Genomic DNA, 22,636 nt, shown 5'->3' on the forward strand with positions numbered 1-22,636 from the left:
AGAGAATAGGATTCTCTAAAGGAGAAGTAGATAGGGGAGATGATGGCTCCAGATAGCCTTACCTGAACCCAGGAGGACAGGGCTGGTCCGTTCACAAGTAAGTGCCTGTGAGTAATATATACACATCAGCCCTTGGCTGGCAATCTCTCCTCCAATTATTCTGTGCTTCTTCTCCTTAAGATTGTTTCCATGGGGGTAGAATTTTTCTTTCCTTTTGGCATAGAGTTCACCTTTCCCAAGCCATGAGGCTGTTGTTATTTTTTCCTTAGTAGTTAGAGACACAAAATGATTGACATTGGGGTCACACCTGTGCCTGGAAACACAAGGTCTCTGTTTTGCACCTTTTGGCAGCAAGACATTCTTCAGTTAGACATTAACTGGCAAAGCAGTGCCAAAGTGCTAGGCTTTTTTTCTTGCTCCTGGGCAAGGACAAGGTGGACCCAAGCCCAGGGTCCCAGGCAGAAGATAGGATCTGAAGTTAGGATAAAAGGAGTGTTTGCCTAGACGTCTGGAACATACACATGTTCTCAAGAACAGCCTCACCAGATCAGCCTCCCCACTAGAGTCCACACAGGAGTGGAGTGTCTCTGAGAAGGGAGTCAGGTCACAGGACCATCCGGATATCTGTCAGCTGGAGTCCAAACAGTGGGGGTTCCCTGGGCTGATGAATAATCTTATATTTGAACAGGCTGAGTTGCTCTGAGTCCACCATGACTCGGGAAATTTAACTCTTTTCTCTCATGAAACCATTTCCTTCACCTGTGAAATGAGATGCCCCACCCTATGAGCAGTGATGGTGGTTAATGGAGATGATGCAAGGGGAAATACTTGGTGACATTTGATTCAAGCAAAATCTGTGGCGATGCTTTGCTGACATGGAGTCACAAATAGAGTTCACTAGAGGTTGAGCCACAAGCCACACCTCCAGACACAGCCCCATGAAGGTGGCAACCCAAAACTTGATAGAATATATGTCATTGTGTTGGGGAAAATACATGCACACTTTGACTGAGAAGGAAGCATAACCATGACAATCACATCTTGAGATGTCTCCTCTTTTTTAATTTTAAAAATTTATTTATTTGCTTATTAATTTTACATTACTATCATAGCCCCCTTCCATAATCTCCTCAGAGTCCTACTCTCTCTCTCCTTCCCCTTCTAATCCCCATCCCTAGTCCTCAGAGAAGAGGAGTCCTCCTCTTTCACTGTGGCCTGACAAGGCAGCCCACTAAGGAGGGGGATGAAGTCCATGTGAGAGAAAATTCGCTACTCCCCTTACTAGGGGATCCACATGAAGGCTGAGCTGTCCATCTGCTACATCTGTGTAGGGGACCTGTGTCCAGTCTATGAATAGTCCTTGTTTGGTGCTTCAATCTCCACAAGCCCCTCTGAGCCCTTGTTAGTTGGCTTTGTTGGTCTTCTTGTGGAGCTCCTGTCACTTCCAGGTCCTTCTATCTGCCCCCCTCCCACTTTTCCACAAGACTCGTTACACTTTGCCCAATATGTGGCCATGAGTCTTTGTATCTGTTTGAATCTGCTGCTGGGTGTAGCCTCCCAGAGGACAGCTATGCAAGGCTCCTGTCTGAGAGCATACCAGAGTATTGTTAATAGTGAAGCGGGTCTCAGGCTGGACCAGGCATTGGTTGGATGTTCCCTCAATCTCTGCTCTATCTTTATTCCTACGCATCTTGTAGGCAGGGTATATTTTAAGTTAAAGTTTTTTGTAGATGGGCTGGTGTTCTCCTCCCCCTCCACTAGGAGTCCTGTCTACTTAGAGGGTGTTTTCTCCAAGTTCCATGACCCCTGCTACTAGGAGTCACAGAGAGAGGTACCCCCCATACCCTCCCAGAAGCCTACTCTGTCCTAAGTCTCCAGCTTGTCATGCAAATGTCTATGCCCACAGGTTTTTTCTCTCTGTAGCCTTCTGTCCTCCCACCCATGCTCTCTCCAGGTTCGATCTAAGCTGTCATTTCTCTCTCTGCATTCCTTCTCCTACCTTCTTCCCTCTCTTCTGATGTCTATTCTATTTTCCCTTCCGAGTAAGATTTCATCATCCTCCTTTGGGTTTTTCTTGTTACTTATCTTCTTTGGGTCTGTAAATGTTTATCCTGGACTATATGAGCTAAAATCCACTTGTGAGTACATACCATGTGTGTCTTTCTGGGTCTGGGTTACCCCCACTCAGGATGATCTTTTCTGGTTTCACCCATTTACCTGCAAATTTCATGATTTCCTTGTTTTCAATACCTGAGTAGCACTCCACTGTGTAAATATACCACAGTTCCTTTATCCATTCTTCTGCTGAGGGACATCTAGATCATTTTCATATTCTGGCTATTACAAATAAAGCTGCTGTGAAAATAGTTGAGCAAGTGTCCTTGTTGTGTGATAGAGCATCTTTTGGGTATATTCCCAGGAGTGGTATGACTGGGTCTTGAGGCAGAGCTATTCCCAGTTTTCTGAGAATGCACCAAATTGATTTCCAAAGTGGTTGTATAAGTTTTCACTCCCACTAGCAGTGGAACAGTGTTACCCTTTCTCCACATCCGCTCCAGCTTGTGCTGTCACTTGAGTTTTTTATCTTAGCCACTCTGACAGGTATAAGAGAGAATTTCAGAGTCAATTTGATTTGCGTTTCCCTGATAACTAAGGACACTGAGCATTTTTAAAGTGCTTCTCGGACATTTGAGATTCCTTTGTTGAGAATTCTCTGTTTAGCTCTGTACCTTATGATGTCTCTCCCTTCATAACTTCCTAGAAGTGAAATTTTTGGACCAAAGCAGTGTGTACTTTTAAGAATATTGATATCTTTTCAAAAAGACTCTCACTGATATTTTTAAAATAAACTTATAGGGACTGAGGATGTAGCCAGTTGTTGGAGTGCTTGCTTGTCTAACATGCACAAAACCTTAGGCTCAGTCCTTACCACAGCATGAGTGTGGTGGTGCACACCTGTGATCTTGCACTTGCAAGGACAGACAAGATCAGAAGTTCAAGGCCATTGTCAGCTACATAATGAGTTTGAGGCCAACTTGGGCTGCATAAGACCATGCCGCAAACAGTAAACTAAAGTATAACAATAACAATAATTTATAGCCTCCTACTAGTACAAAATAGTTCTGAGTATAACTTCTTTCATTTTGGCCAACTTTTCATCCTCTTTGCCAAAAATCAATAAAAATATCTTTTTGTTCACTTTTGCAATTTGTTTGTTTATTCATGCATGCATGTGTGTCCATGTGTGTGTATTTCATGAAAAAGAATATCGCCACCTCATTTGTTTATTTACCATTTATTCTTCTCTTCGTAACTCTAGTTATTTATATCCTGTCCCTTTCTTACAAGACCCCATGAAAGCTCTACTCTTGTATCCATCCTAGAATTAAAGAAAGTAATTTTCTGAGGTTTGCAGACTTGTCTGGCAAAGCTTTAGGTGGTAGAAAGGAGACTTTGGTCTAGTGTCTACTCCTGAAGTTTATCAACATGATTTCTGGTTTCTAGATTTCATGCATTCCAGTCTCAGTGCCTGGCTGATCCTGAAAAAACACACTTTCCTGGGTAGGCTAGTCTCTGGAGATGGCAAACATCTTGCTACAAGGAGCCTTTCCTATGTCAACCACCCACTCTAGAGCCATATGCCTTCTCCTGCCTCCTTGGTGGGGTTGTCACCCAGGACTAATATTCCATGCTCTGATCACCCCATGAAACCAGCTAGGATAAAACTGAATAAGGCTGCTGTTTCCTGGAGCCCACTGATATTGAAGAAACCAACATAAACTTGTTTACCCCACCCCCTCCTTTCCCACCTGAAAAAGTCTCAGTAAAGTATTGGAAAAATAACTCAAACTAAAGTGTCTACTGCAGAATGCTAAGCATCCATGTTCAATCCCCAGAACCCACATAATAGGCTGAGTGTGATGGAGTGCTCTTGTAATCCTAGCTCCAGGAGGCATAGACACTCAGATTCCTGGGGTTTCCTGGCCAGCCAGTATAACCTAGTTGATGAGTTCCAGGCCAGTGAGAGGTCCTGTCCCAAAATCAAGGTATATAGGTCCTTAAGACACCCGAGGTTGACCTCTGGCCTTCACATGCACATGTGCACACATATGTACACTAGCATACTACATGTACATGCATGCGCACACACATACAGAGAGAAAGGAAGAGAAAGAAAAAAATAGAAAGAAAAGACAAAGACTTGTTCTTTTTCTAGAAAAAAAGAACAAAGATTTGTGCACACATGTTGCTACTATACCTTTCCTTCCTGGCTCCTCTGGTACTTCTACATATACCTTCCTCCTCTATCCCCTGGCCTCTGTGGCATGCCACATTCCCTTACCTGAGGATCTATGAACTTAGCAAGCTATCTTGTTGATGGTAGTGTCACCTTGCCACTAGCCTTGCCATATCATCATAATACTAAAACCAACATTTTAAGGCAAGAACCATTACATTTTACTCAACATAGCCGAGCCATTCTCAGTCTATCTCTACCGGCCGTTTTCTTGCTCACCCTGATTTCCTCAGTCCTTGCCCCATCTCACCACTGATGACTTTCTGGCATCCTTCATAGATGCTGTTGATCTCTCATCTTCTCAGTCAACCTGTGTTTCTTCTCCTTGGAATGAAGGCCATATCATTGCCTTTTTTTGGAAGATCTCTCTCTTCTCCGGTGCTCCAATATCTTCCCTTCTCTCCTTCATTTATCCCCTCCTCCTATACAGACTAACCTACAGAGACACTCTTTTGCATCCATGCTCACCAAGCTATTTTATATCTTATTTTTTCAGGGGCATTTTTTCTCAAATATTGTATCTACTCTCCCACCTCACACCAGTATACTTTCTAAAGTGCTAACTCCACTGAAATTACTCCATCAAATAAATCCATATTACCAAATGCAAGCTTAGTCCTTGGGCAGTGTTCAATACATACTTGGTTTTAAAGGAGACTTAGATCACTTGTAATACTCTTCTCTCTTAACTTGCCAACACAGGCAGAGCATTTGATGTGAGTGGTTATGACAATTGTACCTTCAGGCAGAGCATTTGATGTGAGTAGTTATGACAATTGTACCTTCAGGCAGAGCATTTGATGTGAGTAGTTATGACAATTGTACCTTCAGGCAGAGCATTTGATGTGAGTGGTTATGACAATTGTACCTTCAGGCAGAGCATTTGATGTGAGTAGTTATGACAATTGTACCTCAGGCAGAGCATTTGATGTGAGTAGTTATGACAATGTACTTCAGGCAGAGCATTTGATGTGATAGTTTTATGACAATGTACCTTCAGGCAGAGGATTTGATGTGAGTAGTTATGACAATTGTACCTTCAGGAAGCGCATTGATGTGAGAGTTATGACAATGTACCTTCAGGCAGAAGCATTTGATGTGAGTGGTTATGACAATTGTACCTTCAGGCAGAGCATTTGATGTGAGTGGGATGACAATTGTACCTTCAGGCAGAGCATTTGATGTGAGGCTTATGACAATTGTACCTTTCAGGCAGAGCATTGATGTGAGTGCTTATGACAATTGTACCTTCAGGCAGAGCATTTGATGTGAGTGCTTATGATAATTGTACCTTCAGGCAGAGCATTTGATGTGAGTGGTATGATAATTGTGCTTACAAAGTTCTTCTCTTGGGTCTGCCTGTTTTGGGGCTTTTTGTTTGTTTATTTTTTGTTTGACAAATGGGCTGAGAAAGAAATTAGGAAAATAAAACCCTTCACAATAGACATAAATAATATAAAATATCTTGGTGTAACTCTAACTAAGCAAGTGAAAGACCTGTATAATAATGGAAATAACCCAAAGAAGCTAAGTAACAAGGGGCACCCAAGGTTGGGTTGACTTGAATCTCACTGAAAAGGGAAATAGATTAGACATGGAGAGTAGATGGATGAAGAGGACTGGGTAGGGGAGGAAGTGGGGATAGGAACAGGAGGGATGAGATGGGGGAGGGAGAGAGGGAGAGAATACTGGGAGTGGGTGAGACAGCAGAATTTGGGGAAGCATCTCTGGGATGAGCTAGAAACATAGGACAATGGAAACTCCCAGGAATCTCTGAGGGTGACTCTAGCTAAGACTCCTAGGTGATATAGAGCCTGGACTGACCATCTCCTGTAACAAGATTTCCAGTGGAAGGATTGGGACACCAACTAGGCCACAATTTGCCCTGCTTACAAGATGTACAGTGAGCCAGATGTGGTGGTGCACGCCTTTAATCGCAGCACTCAGGAAGCAGAAGCAGGCGGATCACTGTGAGTTTGAGGCCAGCCTCATCTATAAAAGTGAGTACAGGATAGCCAAGGACTGTTATACAGAGAAAACCCTGTCTCAAAAAAAAAAAAACAAAAAAAAAAACAGGATGTGCAGGGGTAAAAATGATGGAACATAATTTGAAGGAATGGCCAACTAATGACTGGCCCAGCTTGAGACCGATGCCATGAGAAGGAGCCTACCTCTGACACCTGTAGTGATACTACTCTGCCACACTTGTAGACACACTTGTAGTAACCCAGTATAACTGTCATCTGAGAGGCTTCACCCAGAAACTGATGGAAACAGATGCAGAGACCAACAGCCAAATATTAAGTGGAGGTGGAGAATCATGTGGAAGATGGGGAGGAAGGATTGAAGGAGCCAGAAAGATCAAGGACACCACAAGAAGACCTACAGACTCAACTAATCTGGGACCGTAAGGGCTAATAAAGACTGAACTGCCAACCAGAGAGCATACATGGGACATGCTCTAGGCCCTCTGCTCATATGTAACAGCTGTGCAGCTGAATCTTCATGTGGGAAGCCTAAAGTGGGAGCAGGGGTTGTCTCTGTCTACATTGCCTGCCTTTGCACCTCTTTTTCCTAGCTGGGCAACCTCATCTAGCCTCAAAAGAAGAAGATGTGCCTAGTCTTATTGCAACTTGAAATGCCAAAGCTAGTTGATATCCATATCTGTAATATCAGAAAAGGGGAGGAGGGGTGAATAGGGGAGGGGAGGGAAGGAGGGGAGAGGGAGGAACCAGAAAAAGGGAGGGAAATCTGCCATTGGGATGTAAAGTAAATAAATAACTTAATTATTAAAAACAGAAATAAATTTTTTTCATACAATATATTATGATTTTTTTTCCCTATTCCTCCTAGTTCCTTCTACCTCCCCTCCCATGCAGAGCCACACTGTTTCTGTCTCATCTAAGGAATAATAATAAATAATAAACAAATCAGAATGACAAAACAACCATTTAAAAAAAAACAAAGAAAAGGCTCAAGAAACACATATGTATGCAGAGACACCACATTCGCACATTCAGGAATCCCATAAAAACCTGAAGCCAGAAACAATAATAAATATATAAAGGACCTATAAAGTAGGGTGGGAAACTTCTCGACAACATTATAAGACAAAGAACCTCCAAAGACAACACTGAGCTCATATTCTGTTGGCCATCTACTGCTGAATATGAGAGTGAGACTCCCTTTGAGAAAACTAATTTTTATTTGCAAGTGGTTATCAATTGGGGGTTGGTCAATTCTGGATTAGGGACAGGGGTGTTCATTCACTTCTCCTTTCAACTCCAGAACCCCATCTGGTACCAATCCATGCAGGTTCTGTGCATACTGGCACAGTCTCTGAAAGTTCCTATGTGTTCCCTCCCTGTTTGTCCAGAAGCTTTGATTCTTGGTTGTCATCCATCCCTTCTGGCTTTATACTCTCTGCCTTCTAGTCTGCATGGTTTCCTGAGTCTTGAGGAGAGGGATTTGATGAAGGCATCCCTTTTAGAGTTGAGTGTTTCAAGGTCTCTCATTCTCTGCAAATTGTCAGGATGAGAGTCTGTATTTGTTCCCATCTGCTGCAGGAGGAAGTTTCCCTGACGATGGCTGAGCAAGGCAGTGATCTATGGGTATGGCAGAATGTCATTAGGATTTATTCTGTTGCTGTGTTCTCTTAGCAGAAGAGAAGTACTTAGTTTCCCCCTAGGTGCTCAGCCGATCTGGTCTCAGGTTCTCACTCACACAAGCTCACTGGGTATAGGTTCCATTTCATAGAGTGAGCCTTAACTCACCAGATATTGCTTGGTTACTCCCATAAGCTCCGTGCCACTATTGCAACAGTATATCTTGCAGGCAGGTCTCTCTCATAGATCAGAGGATTTGTGGCTGGCTTGGGGTTTATCTTTCTCTTTTGCTGGAATGCAGAGTATCTTCTAGGACCATGAATACTTTGTGGACATCCATGGAGGTGAAGACTCTGTAGGAACCAACTAGCTGAACTTCTCTGTGTGCAGTGAGTTGTGCCGGTGTTATCTTCAGTGGTGGGGCCTTACTGTCCGTTTGTGGGGAGACACTAAAACCCTTGGCAATAGCTGGGTCTGTTTGAGGGTTCTGATGGGGTCCCTTTGGCCAACAACTTGATTATCCTGGTTCTGGGAACTTCATTTGGTGACAAGAGATGCCCAGAGCATTGTCTCAGTAAAATAGAAGACTGAAGTTCAGAGAAATTGAGCATCTTCTTCAAGGTTGCGCAGCTAGTGCTAACTGCAAACTGAAACCCAAATTTTACTCAGATTGACCACTTCAGTCAACTTTATTTCTTGAGGGGGAAGAGTATTCCATGCTTTGCCACTGAAAAGTCTTACATTGACAAGTGGTTCCATCTTTTTCAATAAGGTCGAATTAGGGGGATGAGGGCTTTGAGAAACTGATCAGACAGAACAGAAAGTGTTCACATGACAACCGGATACACTGGGAAGGAGCTGAGAGCAGCCCTTTCTAACAGAGCAGTATCTGTGCCCCATCTCTCCACTGTTTTTGCTCTCCCTGTGTCTGAGGATCCAGGCACCTCTCTGGAACATACACATTGCAGCCTTGTTCTCCATTTCACTGCTTATCATGGCCTGTGTTCCACATGACTTAGTCTCCCCAGCCCCCACCGACCCCTCCTTTGACCAGCAGCCACATGGCTGTGAGGTGGAGGTGAGTGAGTCTTGCATCGTGTCCTGAATACTAAAACCTACCCCAATAGGGTCACCTGGCTCCAGTGAGTTCCATGGCTGCAGGCTGTTCTCTGCTTCACCCTGATGTGAGCAAGTCAGGTTTGGGGGGTTGGGAATAGGAACTGCTTCTAGGAGTCTAAAACACAAATAGCCTTTGCCTTGTGTGATAGGTGGAAAGTATGGAGCTCCAAGGGGATTTTGGGGAGCACAGTCCCTATAGTAATATCCTACCCTTCTCAGAAATTTCTCTAACCCCGATGAAATGACTTAGAAAAACAGTATAAACATGAAGCGTTAAATAATGACCCCAAATATACCCACATCCTAATCCCTGGGACACATGAATATTGCCTTGCAGAGTAAAAAGGACTGTACAGGTGTGAGTAAGTCAGGGAGCTGTGGAGTACTAAGGGTTAGATACAACCATAACAGTGCTTAGAAGATGAATGGAGAGGAAATGAAAGGATGAAGCATAAGGTTGCAGTGATCCCAGGAAAAAACCCAAGCCAAGGAATGCAGGCAGCCCCCAGGAAGCTGCAAAGCAAAGGTTTCTTTCAGAGGGCACCAACCCTAATGAACCTTGACTTTCATCCCAGTGTGAAAAAAACAATTTTGAGATTCAATCCCCTGCATCTGCTTCCTGAGCACTGGAATTACAGGTGCACACCAAACCTACACCATGCAGAACACACAGTGCACTAAGAAAATACTACCACTCTGTGTATCCATGAGGATGGTCATGGTGGGGGCAGGACAGGCATTGTGCCGTCGCACGATGAAATAGCAGAATGCTTACCAATAGTGTCTTGAAGTGCCTCTTGGAAATGGCAACACTTGAGATGGAAATGATGAAAGCACAGCTGGATGAAGATGGTGGGGGAGTAAGTTTTCTGAAGGCATGCATTTGGATAGAGGGGACAACCCCACAGAGACAACTTGTGTTCAAGAAATACAAGAAGTGTGACTGATGCATAGAAACTTGGAGAGCTGAGGAGAAAGAGAGATCCAAAGGCCTACACCTGTCAAGACTTTGCAGGAATAAAGAGGTTGGAAACATTCTAAACGTCATAAAGATGCCCATTACAGGCCAGAGACAAAACAGATACAGTGAGCACTGAGAGCTATGATGTTTAGAATTATCTCTGCAGCTTTAGGAATATGGAGTGTGAGGAGGAAGTTTGGGGCCAGATTCTGAGACTTCTGCTTTCAAGAAACAGTGGGTGACTCTGAGCAATGCAGAGAAGTAGGCCGAATCACCTGAGAGGAAGTGAGCAGAGTCACCTGGAAAGAACAGGATGGATCACATGAAAGGAAGCTGCTGGAGTCACATAAGGAGTAGGTGGAATCCGGGAAAGAGGAGACTGGAGCTACTTACTGAAAGTAGGTAAAGTCAAGTGGAGGTTATAGTGTAATATAACAGAGCACAGGGGATTATTCTGGCGTGACTACTAGCTGGTGGCTTACTTGCTGACATATAGACATCTACAGACAAGCTGGGAGTTCGATCTCTGAGGTGCCAAATTGCACCATAAACCTGTTATTACACCTCATTTGCAAGACTTAGCCAAACTCCTGAGGGGGCAGCTAGTGGGAGGTTGGGTAAAGAGTAGCTAAATAGATGAGGTCTAGAGAGATCTCAAACTGAGGGATTCTGACTGGTTACTCAGCTCTTTGTGCCTCTGCTTCTTCATCTGCAAATGGGGACAATGAAACTGGCCTCTAAGGATGTTCTAGAAGTACGTGAAGGCCTAGGAAGTTGCAAACACTCATTCAGTTTTGGCATCTTGGGTCCCTTCACAACCCTAGCTGAATTCCAGTCCAAGTGCTTCTTCCAACTAGCACCAATCAGGAAAAAGAAGAAATAAGCAAGCAAGATCAAAGTCACTCATGGGCTTTATTGTATAGCCCCCACCCACCCTACCACTTAATATGTGTCATTGTCAGAGTAGATTCTCTCAGAAACTGATGTCAGGACCTGGGATCAGGCTCCTTCCTTCCTGCCTTTGGAGAAGCTAAAGTTCTTCTTTGGCTTCCAGTTTCTTCTCTGGTTGTGGTAGTTGATTCAGCTGAGCTGCCACCTCCTCTTTCTCAGCTGTCTCCTTCCTGCTCCCTGGCTCTTCTGGCTTGCTTATGTTCCTTGGCACAGGTGACTCTTTCGCTGGCCTGTCTTGTTTAGTTGTGTCTGCCAGCTTGAGCGACTGCTGCTCAAACGACTTCTCTATGAGATTCGTCTCTAGCTCGGCAAAGACTTCCTCCTCTATCACTTCATTTTGATCAATGGACAATAGCTGGTAAAGAAAATGTGGGAATAAGAGAGAGAAAAGGGGGAATAAAGAAAAACATAGGTACAAACATTGTAGGGACAATCAGTAAAGCTGCTGGAGATGAGCCCAGAGTAAATTATCTTTGGCTTGCGTGTCCTCATAGAAACAGTGAGGTGATAAAGTGCCCAACTGCGGTTTTGACCCCTTTATCAGGGGACACACTTCTGCAGGTATTGCTGCCCAACCCCTAACTCTAGGACAGAGCAGGTGATTTTTGCTTAGTCAATGAGGTCCCTCTCTAACATACATGTTGTGACTACTAAGAAGTGGACATTTTTTTCTCTCAAAAGGAGGTAAGTTTGGAGTCATGGGGTAATATTTGCCCACTATGGAGAAGTGAATGCTTGTGAAAAATATGAAGACCGTGAAGACAGATGGGAAAACAGAGGATAGGTATGAGCCTCTGGATCCAGCTGTGCTAAATGCCCTACCAGGTAAAATGTTGCTGAAGCAGACAAGGGGGACTGTCTTTGATATTAGCAACAGGAGGTGCCCTAACTAATTCAGATGGCACCTTCTAGAAGCTGTCTACCTGTGGCATGGTTAGGAGAAAGGGGCAACTATGATCACATCCAGCAGCAGCAATGCCAGAGGACAGACTCCCATTTGGTTGTCATCTCCAGAAAGAGACCAGCAGGCTGTTTTGAAGCCTGCATGTCACTTCAAAGTCTGTTTTCTAATGACTGTCATTTCTGCAACACTGTCACAAGTTCCCTTAAAATAACGAATGAGCTCACTCAGAGTGGAAGGTTGTCCATGCAGCTTAAAAACCATCTCCAGAGAGAATAACAGTGGCTGGAACTCTTAGTAGCATAATGTTTATATGGGCCATTGGCATCCTGGTAATTGTGTGTGGGAGAGGAAAACCAGCCTATAGCTGTGCCACTTACCTCATCTTCCTCCTCAACCCTAATCTTGACATGGCTTTCCAGGAAGTCACAAAAGCCCTTCATGGTATACTCTCCTTTATACATGACAGCCTAGGAAGACACAGAGCAGGATTAAGATAGGAGCCTCTTCCTGTAAAGTGAACATACAGGATTACAAAACTAAACTCAGGATCAAATTCCTAGCAATCTGGTCCTACCAAAAAAATGCCTTAACCTCTGTGGGCTTCCTTTTCCATGGCTCTGAACTAAGGATACAAACTCTCCCATCAGAGCACATGAGGAATGGGTCATATGGGACCTACAAAAGCCATGCTTTATCACTATAACTCCTGACTGCATTGCTTACCTATGTGGTCTGCTTACTGAACTTCTATGACTCAGTCTCCTCATATGATATTAATTCCAGGTGCTTCCATGTGGTGTTCTTGGACTAAATGAGCCTATATAGGAAATATGCTTGAAGCATTGCTTGGTTTATTTTAAGTACTGTGAGATGTTGCCCTTACAAGTAACCAGTATTAGCAGCGTTGTAACAATAATGAGAAAAATGGCTGTTACTTTATAAAACACCTTCCGAGTAGTCAGAATGCATTCATAATATTTCCCTTTCCTTTGTGAATCTCTAAGGGGGTTAGAAAGCTACTTACTGCCCACTGGTTAGTTAAGCTGTTTTACCACATAACTGAAGACTAGTGACTCTTAGCCTCATCCTGTTGCTCTAACCTCGTTTTCTATAGCTTCTCTATACATATCTTCTGCACTGGAATGACATCACACTCAGAGTGCTCTGGTCATCCTGCCCACCTCATTGCTCATGTGACACATTCTACCTATAGAGTTCATGACCCCTCCTTTAATCAATTTAAATCTCCACCATTCTCCAGAGTTGGATGTCTGCATGAAAAATTTAGCCATATTGCCCTCTCATTGCATACACAGATGGACCCATGTCATTATGACTTTTTCTCCACTCTTCTTTGGAACAAGGACCTTGACTTATGCCTCTTTGATTGATAGACTTCCCCATCTGCCAAAGTCCCATACAGAGTACATTCCACTAGTTTTGGTGATGATTGGATAAGAACTAGAATTCCCAGATGTAAAGAGGATTGTCGATGTCTGGCATACATTCTTTTATCTGGCAGTATTCCACACCAATATTCCCACAGAGAGGTCCTTTATTCTCTGTAGTTCATACTGCAGAGAGCTCAGCCTCAATACTTGAGGAGCCTGTATCACTTGATGCAATAAAGACATCCACACCCATTTGACACAATGGTTGGGCAACAATAAGCAATGGACTCAAGTGTGCAATTACAAGTCTTAGAACTTCTGTGGAATATACTGGAAAATATTCTAACCTTGAATATGAGCACATACTAGGGACTGGATCTGAGAATGTTCAAAAGAACGCTAAGCTGGAGAGGAGCTGAGTTCCAGACATTGATATAACATTTTTAATTATGTGGCCTCAAGAGCCCCTCACCTCTTCTGAGTCAGTAGGGAAAAGCCTGAAGAATGGGTACTGTTCTGGCTTCGATAGCTGGATATCATTTGCTGTTATATCAATCTTGGCAATGATGACTGTGGAGTGGTTTTGATACTTCATGCCCAACTCTTCCATCAGTGGTAATAGTGCCCTGCACTTCACAGACCAGGGTGCATCTGGGAAAGAAAGGTCTTTCTCATCTCCTGCAGCATAGCACCACTGCCATCTTCTTACCATGCCTCTGCTCAGCAAGCCACACACTCTTTCACTCATGCCACATCTTATTCTTAAATCTCAGTGTACGATGACTATTAAGTAAATCAGAATAAAAATTAAGCCTAGTCCTATTTCTCTGAACACTAACATTTTCCATGTATTAATATGTACTTTAATAACAACAAAACAAACAAAATCTTTGCTTCTAACATAGTGTTCCACTATAGTTGAAGAGAAAAACCAAGGCAAGTATTTACACTACTGTTATGTCTGAGAGATAACAGTGTTATTTATAGTTAAGCTACTTGCCCAGTGCCATCCATAAAATTGAGCGAAGGGAAAAGGATTTGAAGTCAGGTTGCTTGGGCTAGACTACACTACAAATATGGCATAGTATAAAGTTACATAATATATTACATAACAATGTAACACACCTTTCAGACCCTTGGAAGAGAACATGCCCAAGAAGCTGAATAAGTATGCCTTAAAATTGTGACAACTGCCCTTGGCAGGGGACACTGCCCTTTCTTGTGAAAGTTCCTTGAGCTTTGAGTGGCCCAGACAGCTGACCTTTTGGAAAGAGACCAGAGTAGAGATCCAGAACAGAAAATCCAGACCTCACTAGTTTGCTGCATCTGAAGCTCAGAGCTCAAAATTTTGCCCTGTGGGAGAAATGGCCTCAGAGGCTCTGACATGACAGGTTTGCTGGCTTACCTATCCATTTAGCAGCCAAGTGCCCCCTGTGATGAAACCTACCTGCATCACCCAGAGACCCCCCTGGGGCCTGATGGGCTCCAGCTGGGAACATGGAGGATTGTAATGGCCGAAGACTCAGGGTGCAATCCAATAGCCCTGCTTCTAAGAAAATGAAGCTGGTCTTGCCTTTCATCAGAAGCAAGTAAGTGTTCTCAGAACTCAGTATGGTGTGTAAGTAGAGAAAGGCTGCCGCTGATGAAAGGGAACAGATTGCCATGACTCTGCTGTACAGCTCTCAGAAGCACTGTCAGCGGGCAAGTGTCTGCTCCATTGAAGTTGTGGAGAGCTGTATGGTGGAGTCAATGCAGGGATGGCTTCACTTTGGGTCTTAGTACTTACCATATGACCTTGACCTGTGTCATGGAGAAGGTCATTGTGCCTTCCTCAAGGCTTTGCTGTAATATACCATATAGCAGATTCAAGCTTAGCTCAATGCACAAGCTCACTAAATGGTACCTTTGCTTGTCTGAGGTAGCTTTGGGGTCACCTTCTGCAGTGTCTCATGGAGAGAAGGCTCTTGTTTCGGGGGCTGACACATAAACCAGAGATGATGAAAAAGGGCCATACACCTTAGAGAGCAGTGGAGTTACTTATGATAGAAGTAACAGCATTTGTGGAGTGCTTGCAACATGCCATTTGCTACAGAAAGTCCTTGTGATGGAACATTTGCACCGCTACCTCACAGGGGCTATTGGATGAACCATATAAGGCCCAAATCAGGGGAGTTCTAAATGAGAGTGTGAATTTAGGTGATGGAGTCAGACTGAAAATGTTCAAGTGCACTGTCCAGTGCTTACTAAGTAATACTGGGAATCTTCCTTTGCTGAGAGTCTGTTGAGTGATCCATACATGGGATGTGCAACAGTAGCTGCTTCCAGGAGGTCATGGTGGGGAACTAAATGACGTAGATATACAAGGACTCAAGCCTGAGTCTTAACATACTGTTGCATCCATAGCCACCCATGTCACAGTTACAAATTGTCATAGGCCTGCATTATGTTGAAAGCATTCATACATGTGAAAAATACATTTGGGGTACCAAGTTGCCTATGGTCTCTGGCATCTTGAACTAACCTTTCTGAGAGTCGGCAGACAATCCTAAGCGTGGTTTTAGAGGTTATCAGTTTAGAGATTGCACTGCCCATGAATTCAGAATCAATACTTGCAAAGTAATACTGGGGCCCTTAACCTCTCATTGTAAGTAAGAGCTACTTACAGAACATCACAAACACGTCCTTCGCCTTGTCAAAGACAACCACGTTGAAGTTCTTCCCCACAAGCTTCTTAACTGGCTCTTGGTCCCAATACTCTGGAATTTCTTCACTGGATTTATGTTTCTAGGAAGCAAATTCAAGAGGTCTAACACTCTCCACTCCAGAAGAGAACAAGCAGCTGGAGCTCCCCACAAGTACTTGGAAGGATTTGAAATACAGAGATAGTCACAAACTCAGTGTCAGCTCTGCATTGTCCAGAGCAGACAGGGGGTCAGGGAACTGAAAGGCAATCAGAGTTCTCGGCTGCAGTGTATTCATACATGACTCTTGGGGTTCTCAACTAGACTGCTTGAAAACAATGTCTGTCCTCAATTGCTGTGAGGGTCAAGACCAAGGCATTTCTGTACCAGCTTCCCCTAAGTTCATCACTATTTTCCTTCAGCTAACCCCACCCCAGGTTGGTATGTTCTTTCCACTGACTGGAAAGCTTTCTCCAAGCTTTATTCTCTTTATTCTATCCTATTAACCTAGATTTGCCCTCCAAGATTATCTTTAGGAAAATTATTTTAGTTCCCAAATTATATGAGGTTCTACTACAGTAAGTTCTTTGAAATGTTCCCTTGTATTACTTTAGTAAAATGTTACCACTTATTCTTCTGGTTTTCTGCCATAAAGGACTTTTTCTTTTCTTTTCTCATCAAGTGTCTGCACATAGAAAGACCTCAATAAAGAATTTTCAAGTGAACGACAGAAAGAGTGAATTCAGCAACTGTTTTTTGCTTAAAGAAGGTTTTAGAACTCTTAGGATATGTTTTTCTATACAACCACTGACTCCTGGGTGTCTACACCCTTTTTTCATTCTCCCTTGTGACTACCCTAGTCTAGCCAGTCCATGCTTCCCACATATATCCCCCTGCATCTCCTCCAAATCTTCTCTATGCCTTTATTTTCTATAACTAAGGCTCTATTTTTATCATGGAGATACATTTTTTTCCTTTGTTATATGGGATGCCAGATCTTTAGTATACGTTTATGAAGTCCTTGCTGTCTGGCTTCTGTCAAACTCTTTAGCCTTTTCTTCAATGGTACTATCCCTCCTCTGCCTCTTTATCTCTGAAAATGACTTAAAGGCTCTGGAATTTCTTCACTGGATTTATGTTTCCAGGAAGCAAATTCAAGAGGCCTAACACTCTCCACTCTAGAAGAGAACAAGCAGCTGGAGCTCCCCACAAGCACTTGGAAGAATTTGAAATGCAGAGATAGTCACAAACTCAGTGTCACCTCTGAGTTGTCCAGAGCAGATGGGGGTCAGGAAGCATAAGGCAGTGGGAGCCTGGGCGTGGAAGATGAGCATGAAGAATTAAGAATAGGCATATCAGACAGAGATCATCGGTCAGGTAGGGGATGTTTATCTGTGGCCTTTGGAGAGTGTAAAAACACCTCGAATCTAATTGGAAGAAAGACAGAGTCCAGGTAGAGTCTCAGGCACATTGTGGATGTGACAATGAAAAGTGAGGATGCCTCTCTGATGAACACTTCTCTTGCTTTGGTGGAATGTGGGTAGAGTGCCGAGATAAGAGTGAAGAAATGGGACTGGAAGAGAAACTGACCTAAAAGTAAAAAGATAAATGCCTTAGAGGAATTTACACAGAGATGTTGGGACATTTCTTGGTAGAGAGGGGTTTGGTTACTGCCTCCACAAGGTCAGTCTGTCTCATGGTGAAATTGCTCTTCTTCGACATTACTGTGGAAGTAGAATAAAACTTAAGTGGGCTCAACAGGAGGTGGATTTTTGCCTGGAAGTATATGTACCTTCTATACCTTCAAGGGTATAGAAGAAGTGGAACATGGGGAGAGTGAGGAAGTTATCAGACTTAAAAACACACACAAACACACAGAATCTAAGTTCATGGATAATGGCATCAAAGAGACTGAAATAGAATCCAAATATTAAAAGCCATGGGAGGGGTGAGGCTCTTTATCAGTGTGGTCAGTGAGGAAATGAGACAAGAGGAGGTGAGACTTAAAACGAGGCCTTTGGAGGAACTTTCAGCTCTGGATTCTGAGCATATGAGCAGGTAGCTGAGATGGTGTGAGCATCCCAGTTCACAGAGAACAGAGATAAGCGTGGTAGATGCTAATGTCTAGGAATGGTGGTAAAGCAGCATGGAGGTAGCATGCACTGAGGAGCCCTCATCCTCACAAAGGATAGCAACAAGGGATGGAAGTGGTATGATGCAAAAACCATGAAAGGCAAAGAATGCTGGGGTTTACATGATAGGAGGGGAAATTGGAAGTATCCAGAAGGACACCAGCTATGCCATTTGACCTCACAGTCATGTGATCCACAGAAGAGCTTCTACTTGAGAAGGCTGCGGAAGAGGAAAGTCTCCATGGAAACAGAATGGAATGGAAACAGCCAGAGGTAAGTTCTTCAAAGATGATGAGTTACCTGAAGACTCTCCATGTATACCCCTGTCATTATCCAAAACATGTCTGAAGGATTATCCTTTTAGTGAGAGATATTTCGGTTTGTAAAATAAACACTACTGTTCAGCAGGACTGCATATGGTTAACTTCCTGAGCCTACCCTTTCAGCAACATGTCTCTCCACCCAACACAACCTAAAGGTCTATGAATATGCAAGACTAAACCCTGGCTGCTATTTGCTCCATCGCCTTCTCTCTAACCCTAGGTCAAGGGAATCCTCCAAGAAGTGGCTGCAACAGGGATAAAATCTTCCTTCAGAGGACATGTCAGTTCTTTTAGGAATTTTCTTTATGACTAAAGAACCAGCAGTGTATCTCCAGCCTCAGAAGAAGCCGCAGTAATGACAGGTGGGAAATGAGATGGCATAACAGTGACCCTTGGGATGGTCTTTGTTCTGTCTCTCCCTATAGATGAACAAAACCAGCAAAACTGTAGGGTGGTTCTGAGGTTCTAGTTACAACTTACCTGAAAGCAAGCTTACCTTGGCAGTATTGCTGAGAAAGCTGCGGCAGAATTTCTTGAGACTTTCAAAGTTTATGTCATCTGTGGGCATTTTGTACCTGGCATTGGAGCTTAAGTTCAGGATTTGAACAGATGGGACATTGACTCTTGAGATCCAGAAGTACTCGAAGACACGTTTGTTTTTTGGTTCATCCGAATTCACAAGGACAAAAAGGATCTGCCAAGTCAAGCAAAACTTCTTGAGCTCTGGACCCCTCAGACTAAGGGAAGGGACCCACTGAAATGCTAGGAACTAAGAAAACACAAATGGCAAGGTCTAGGGAGAGGCCCCAGGCAGACTCACTCCTGCACCTATGAACAGCCAGGCAGCCTGCTCAGCCTACACAGCTTCAGGAAGTGAACGAGTCCTGAGCATTCATCCTTGTTTCATTGCTTCGTTTCCTCATCTGTAAAATGGTGATTTTAATCATACTTGCCCTAGAGGATTGTTTTAAGAATGTGTGCAAAGGCCTAGTTTGGTGAATGGCAGGTGGAAAAATGATTTCTACATGTCCATTCAAAATTACTCTGTGAAGGAAATCCACAACCCACTTACTCACTCATTCACACAACAAATATTCATTTCACTGGACACTGGGGGCATAGGGCTATAACAGGGAAGATGGAATCCATGCCCCATGGAACTTACATTCCTGTGGAGGAGATGGATAAGAAGTACCTGTAGATAATGGCAAGTGAGGGTTAGAAAGTACAACAGAATGATGGGGTAGAGTAACCATGAAGATGAGGTAAGTCACGGGCTCAGCAAAATTAGGGTGCCAGTAGCAAAAGGAGCATAGAGATTAGAATGTTCTGGAAAGAAAGGCCAGTGAGACATTGGCACCATGACAGAGAGCATCATGGGGAATGAAATCAGACACTATGAAAATCAGAAGTGAGATAAGAAGTCCAGTAAGAAGCTTGGGTCTGGTTTGACCAGAATAAAGACAGTATCAGAAAAGAAGAAAAGCGCTGGCTCAAGACATAAGCCGGCTGCATCCCATGGGGACCAGGAGCACTTGCCTCTCCCAAGAGATTAAAAAGTCACCCTTATGAGGATCCAAGATGGCAGCGAGCAGTGTGGATCATGTTTGGAGGCTCCAGTGAACAATTCAGGGAATTGCACAGATTTCTGAGCCAGGAACACCAAGTTCCCCACACCACGGCAGTGGGAGTGCTCTGCGGTTCAAAGGGACCAGGGTGCAAAGGACCTGCATGCCCCTGCACACAGGAGGAGCATGGACTTTCTTGGATTGGAGCGGCAGCAGCACCAGCGGCACCAGCAGCACCAGCGGCATTGGCTGAGGTTTGCAGCTCATAGCCTTCCGGTGGAGGCGATTGGTGTGGTGGCCGGTGGGAGTTGCTGTGGGAGAGGGGACTCTGGGCAGAATTTGGGTCACATGGTGCCTTGGGACCCAGACTGGACTCAGTGGACAGTTTGGCCCCAGAGTCCTGGGTTCTGGCCCAGCCCAGCAAGCAATTCTGCTCGAGGCACTAACTCAGAGCAGCCACAGATCCCCTGCTGTGGCGCAGGCTTGGCGGAGTGCTCAATTCCACCTTAGGCACCACCTCAGCTCAGCAGCAGCTCCCCTGCGGTGACGCAGTCTGGGCGAGGTGCTCAGTTCCACCACCGGCACTAACTCAGCGGAGCCGCAGTTCCCCTGCTATGACGCAGGCTGGGCGCAGCGCTCAGCTCCACCGGAGGCCCTAGTTTGGCACAGCCGCAGTTCTCTTGCTGTGACATGGGCTGGGGGGAGCGCTCAGTTCCACCGGAAGCCCTAGCTCAGTGCACCCGCAGTTCTCTTGCTGTGACACACCCTGGGCGGAGCACTCAGTTCCACGGGCTCTAAGACTCTGGTTGGACACAGTGTGCACTTTGAATCCAGAATTCCTGGATGAGATTGGCGGACAGTTCGGGCCCTGAGTCAATAACGGACCACAGCATGCACTTTGGGCCAAAAGCCCCTAGCAGAGCTTGGTGCGCAGTCCCAGCCCAAAAACTCTGGCTGGACCCTGTGTGCATTTTGTGGCCCAGAATCCCTAGCTGAGCTCGGCAAACGGTTCAGGCCCTGAGAATCTAGGTGAGTTTGGCCCTTGGTTCAGGCCCAGTGTTCCTGGCTGGACTTGGCAGGGGACACAGAAGGCTGTGGATACCTTGGTCTGACCCAAGGCTCATTCAGAGACCCAGAATGATTGCAGGACCCACAGCACAGGGGAGCTGAGGATCACTGGCTGTGAGAGTCCAAAACAACAGGGCTAACCTAACATCCACACCAGTGAATCATTAGAGCTCCCAGCCTAGGGAAATCTTGAGAAAACAAGTGAATCTATCATCAGACTCCCTCCATCCAACTCCGGAAGCTACCCAATAAAAACAAAGACAACAAGATGTCTAAAGGACAGCGAAAAAGCATACGCAAAAGCCCCGAAGCAACATGGCATCTCTAGTTTCCAGCTATCCCAAAGAAAACAACCCAGAGAACTCAAATACAACGGAAATACAAGAAAATGACCTCAAATCCTTAGTAATGAAGATGATAATGGAGGAAACAAATAAAATATGTAATCAAATGCAGGAAGAAGCAGACAAACAGGTGAGAGACATAAAAGAAGCACACAGAGTGGAACTGGAAAAATTGCAGGAAAATGCAAACACCCAGATGAAAAAAATCAAGAAAACGGTTCAAGCTCTAAAGACCTATAAAGAGGCAATGGAAGAAACTCAGGAATATACAAACAATCAGATGAAAGTAATAAAAAAATCAGTTCAAGATCTGAAAATGAAAATGGATTCAATGATAAACACACAGACAGAAGAAAAACAAGAACATGAGACCTCAGAGAAGAAGGCGAGTAACACAGAGGTGAGCTTTTCTAACAGAATCCAAGAGATGGAAGAACAAATCTCAGGTCTAGAAAATACAATTACAGACCTTAAAGCAACTATTAAAGAAAATGCCAAATCTGGAAAACTCCTGACACAAAACATCGAAGAGATTAAGGACACCATGAAAAGAAGAAATTTGAGGATAATAGGCATTGAAGAAAGAGAAGATATCAGACTCCAAGGCCCAGAAACTATTCTCAGCAAAATCATAGAAGAAAATTTCCCCAATCTAAAGATAGAGATGCCTATAAACATACAAGAGGCCTACAGAACACCAAATAGAATTGACCAGAAAAGAAAAACTTCCTGTCACATAATAATCAAAACGCAAAACATGCAGAACAAAGAAAAAATATTAAAAGCTGAGGGGGAAAAGGGCCAAATAACATTTAATGGCAAACCTATCAGAATTACACCCGACTTCTCAGCAGAGACCATCAAAGCCAGAAGGGCCTGGACAGAGATCCTGCAAACCCTAAGAGACCATAGATGCCAGGCCAGACTACTTTACCCAGCAAAACTATCAATAGCCATTGATGTAGAAAACAAAATATTCCATGACAAAAACAAATTCAAACAGTACCTATCCACAAATCCAGCTTTACAGAAGGTACTAGAAGGAAAACTCCATCCCAAAGGGTCCAGCCTCAAACCAAAACTACTCAGGAAATAGATAACTATACCATGGCAAAAACAGAACTACACAAATGCTAGACTGGAAACAACATCAAAATTAAGACTCTTAACAGTCACGGGTCATTAATATCTCTCAACCATCAATGGTCTCAATTCTCCAATAAAAAGACACAGACTAACTGAATGGGTGCATAAACAAGATCCAACATTCTTCTGCATTCAAGAAACACATC

General features: G+C 44.0%; 1 protein-coding gene across 1 annotated transcript in view; it reads right to left on the bottom strand.

The window, feature by feature from the left end:
- Positions 1-10,887: 10,887 nt before the first annotated feature.
- Positions 10,888-22,636, bottom strand: part of Pdilt (protein disulfide isomerase like, testis expressed) — a 33,032-nt gene continuing 21,283 nt past the window's right edge. The window contains 5 exon segments of the mRNA XM_051146979.1: positions 10,888-11,288; positions 12,215-12,304; positions 13,701-13,879; positions 15,892-16,012; positions 18,861-19,058. Of these exon segments, the coding sequence (XP_051002936.1) occupies positions 11,013-11,288; positions 12,215-12,304; positions 13,701-13,879; positions 15,892-16,012; positions 18,861-19,058 (864 nt within the window). The 3' untranslated portion in view covers positions 10,888-11,012.

This window comes from Acomys russatus, chromosome 5, assembly GCF_903995435.1.
Source record: "Acomys russatus chromosome 5, mAcoRus1.1, whole genome shotgun sequence".
Classification (NCBI taxonomy): Eukaryota; Metazoa; Chordata; class Mammalia; order Rodentia; family Muridae; genus Acomys; species Acomys russatus.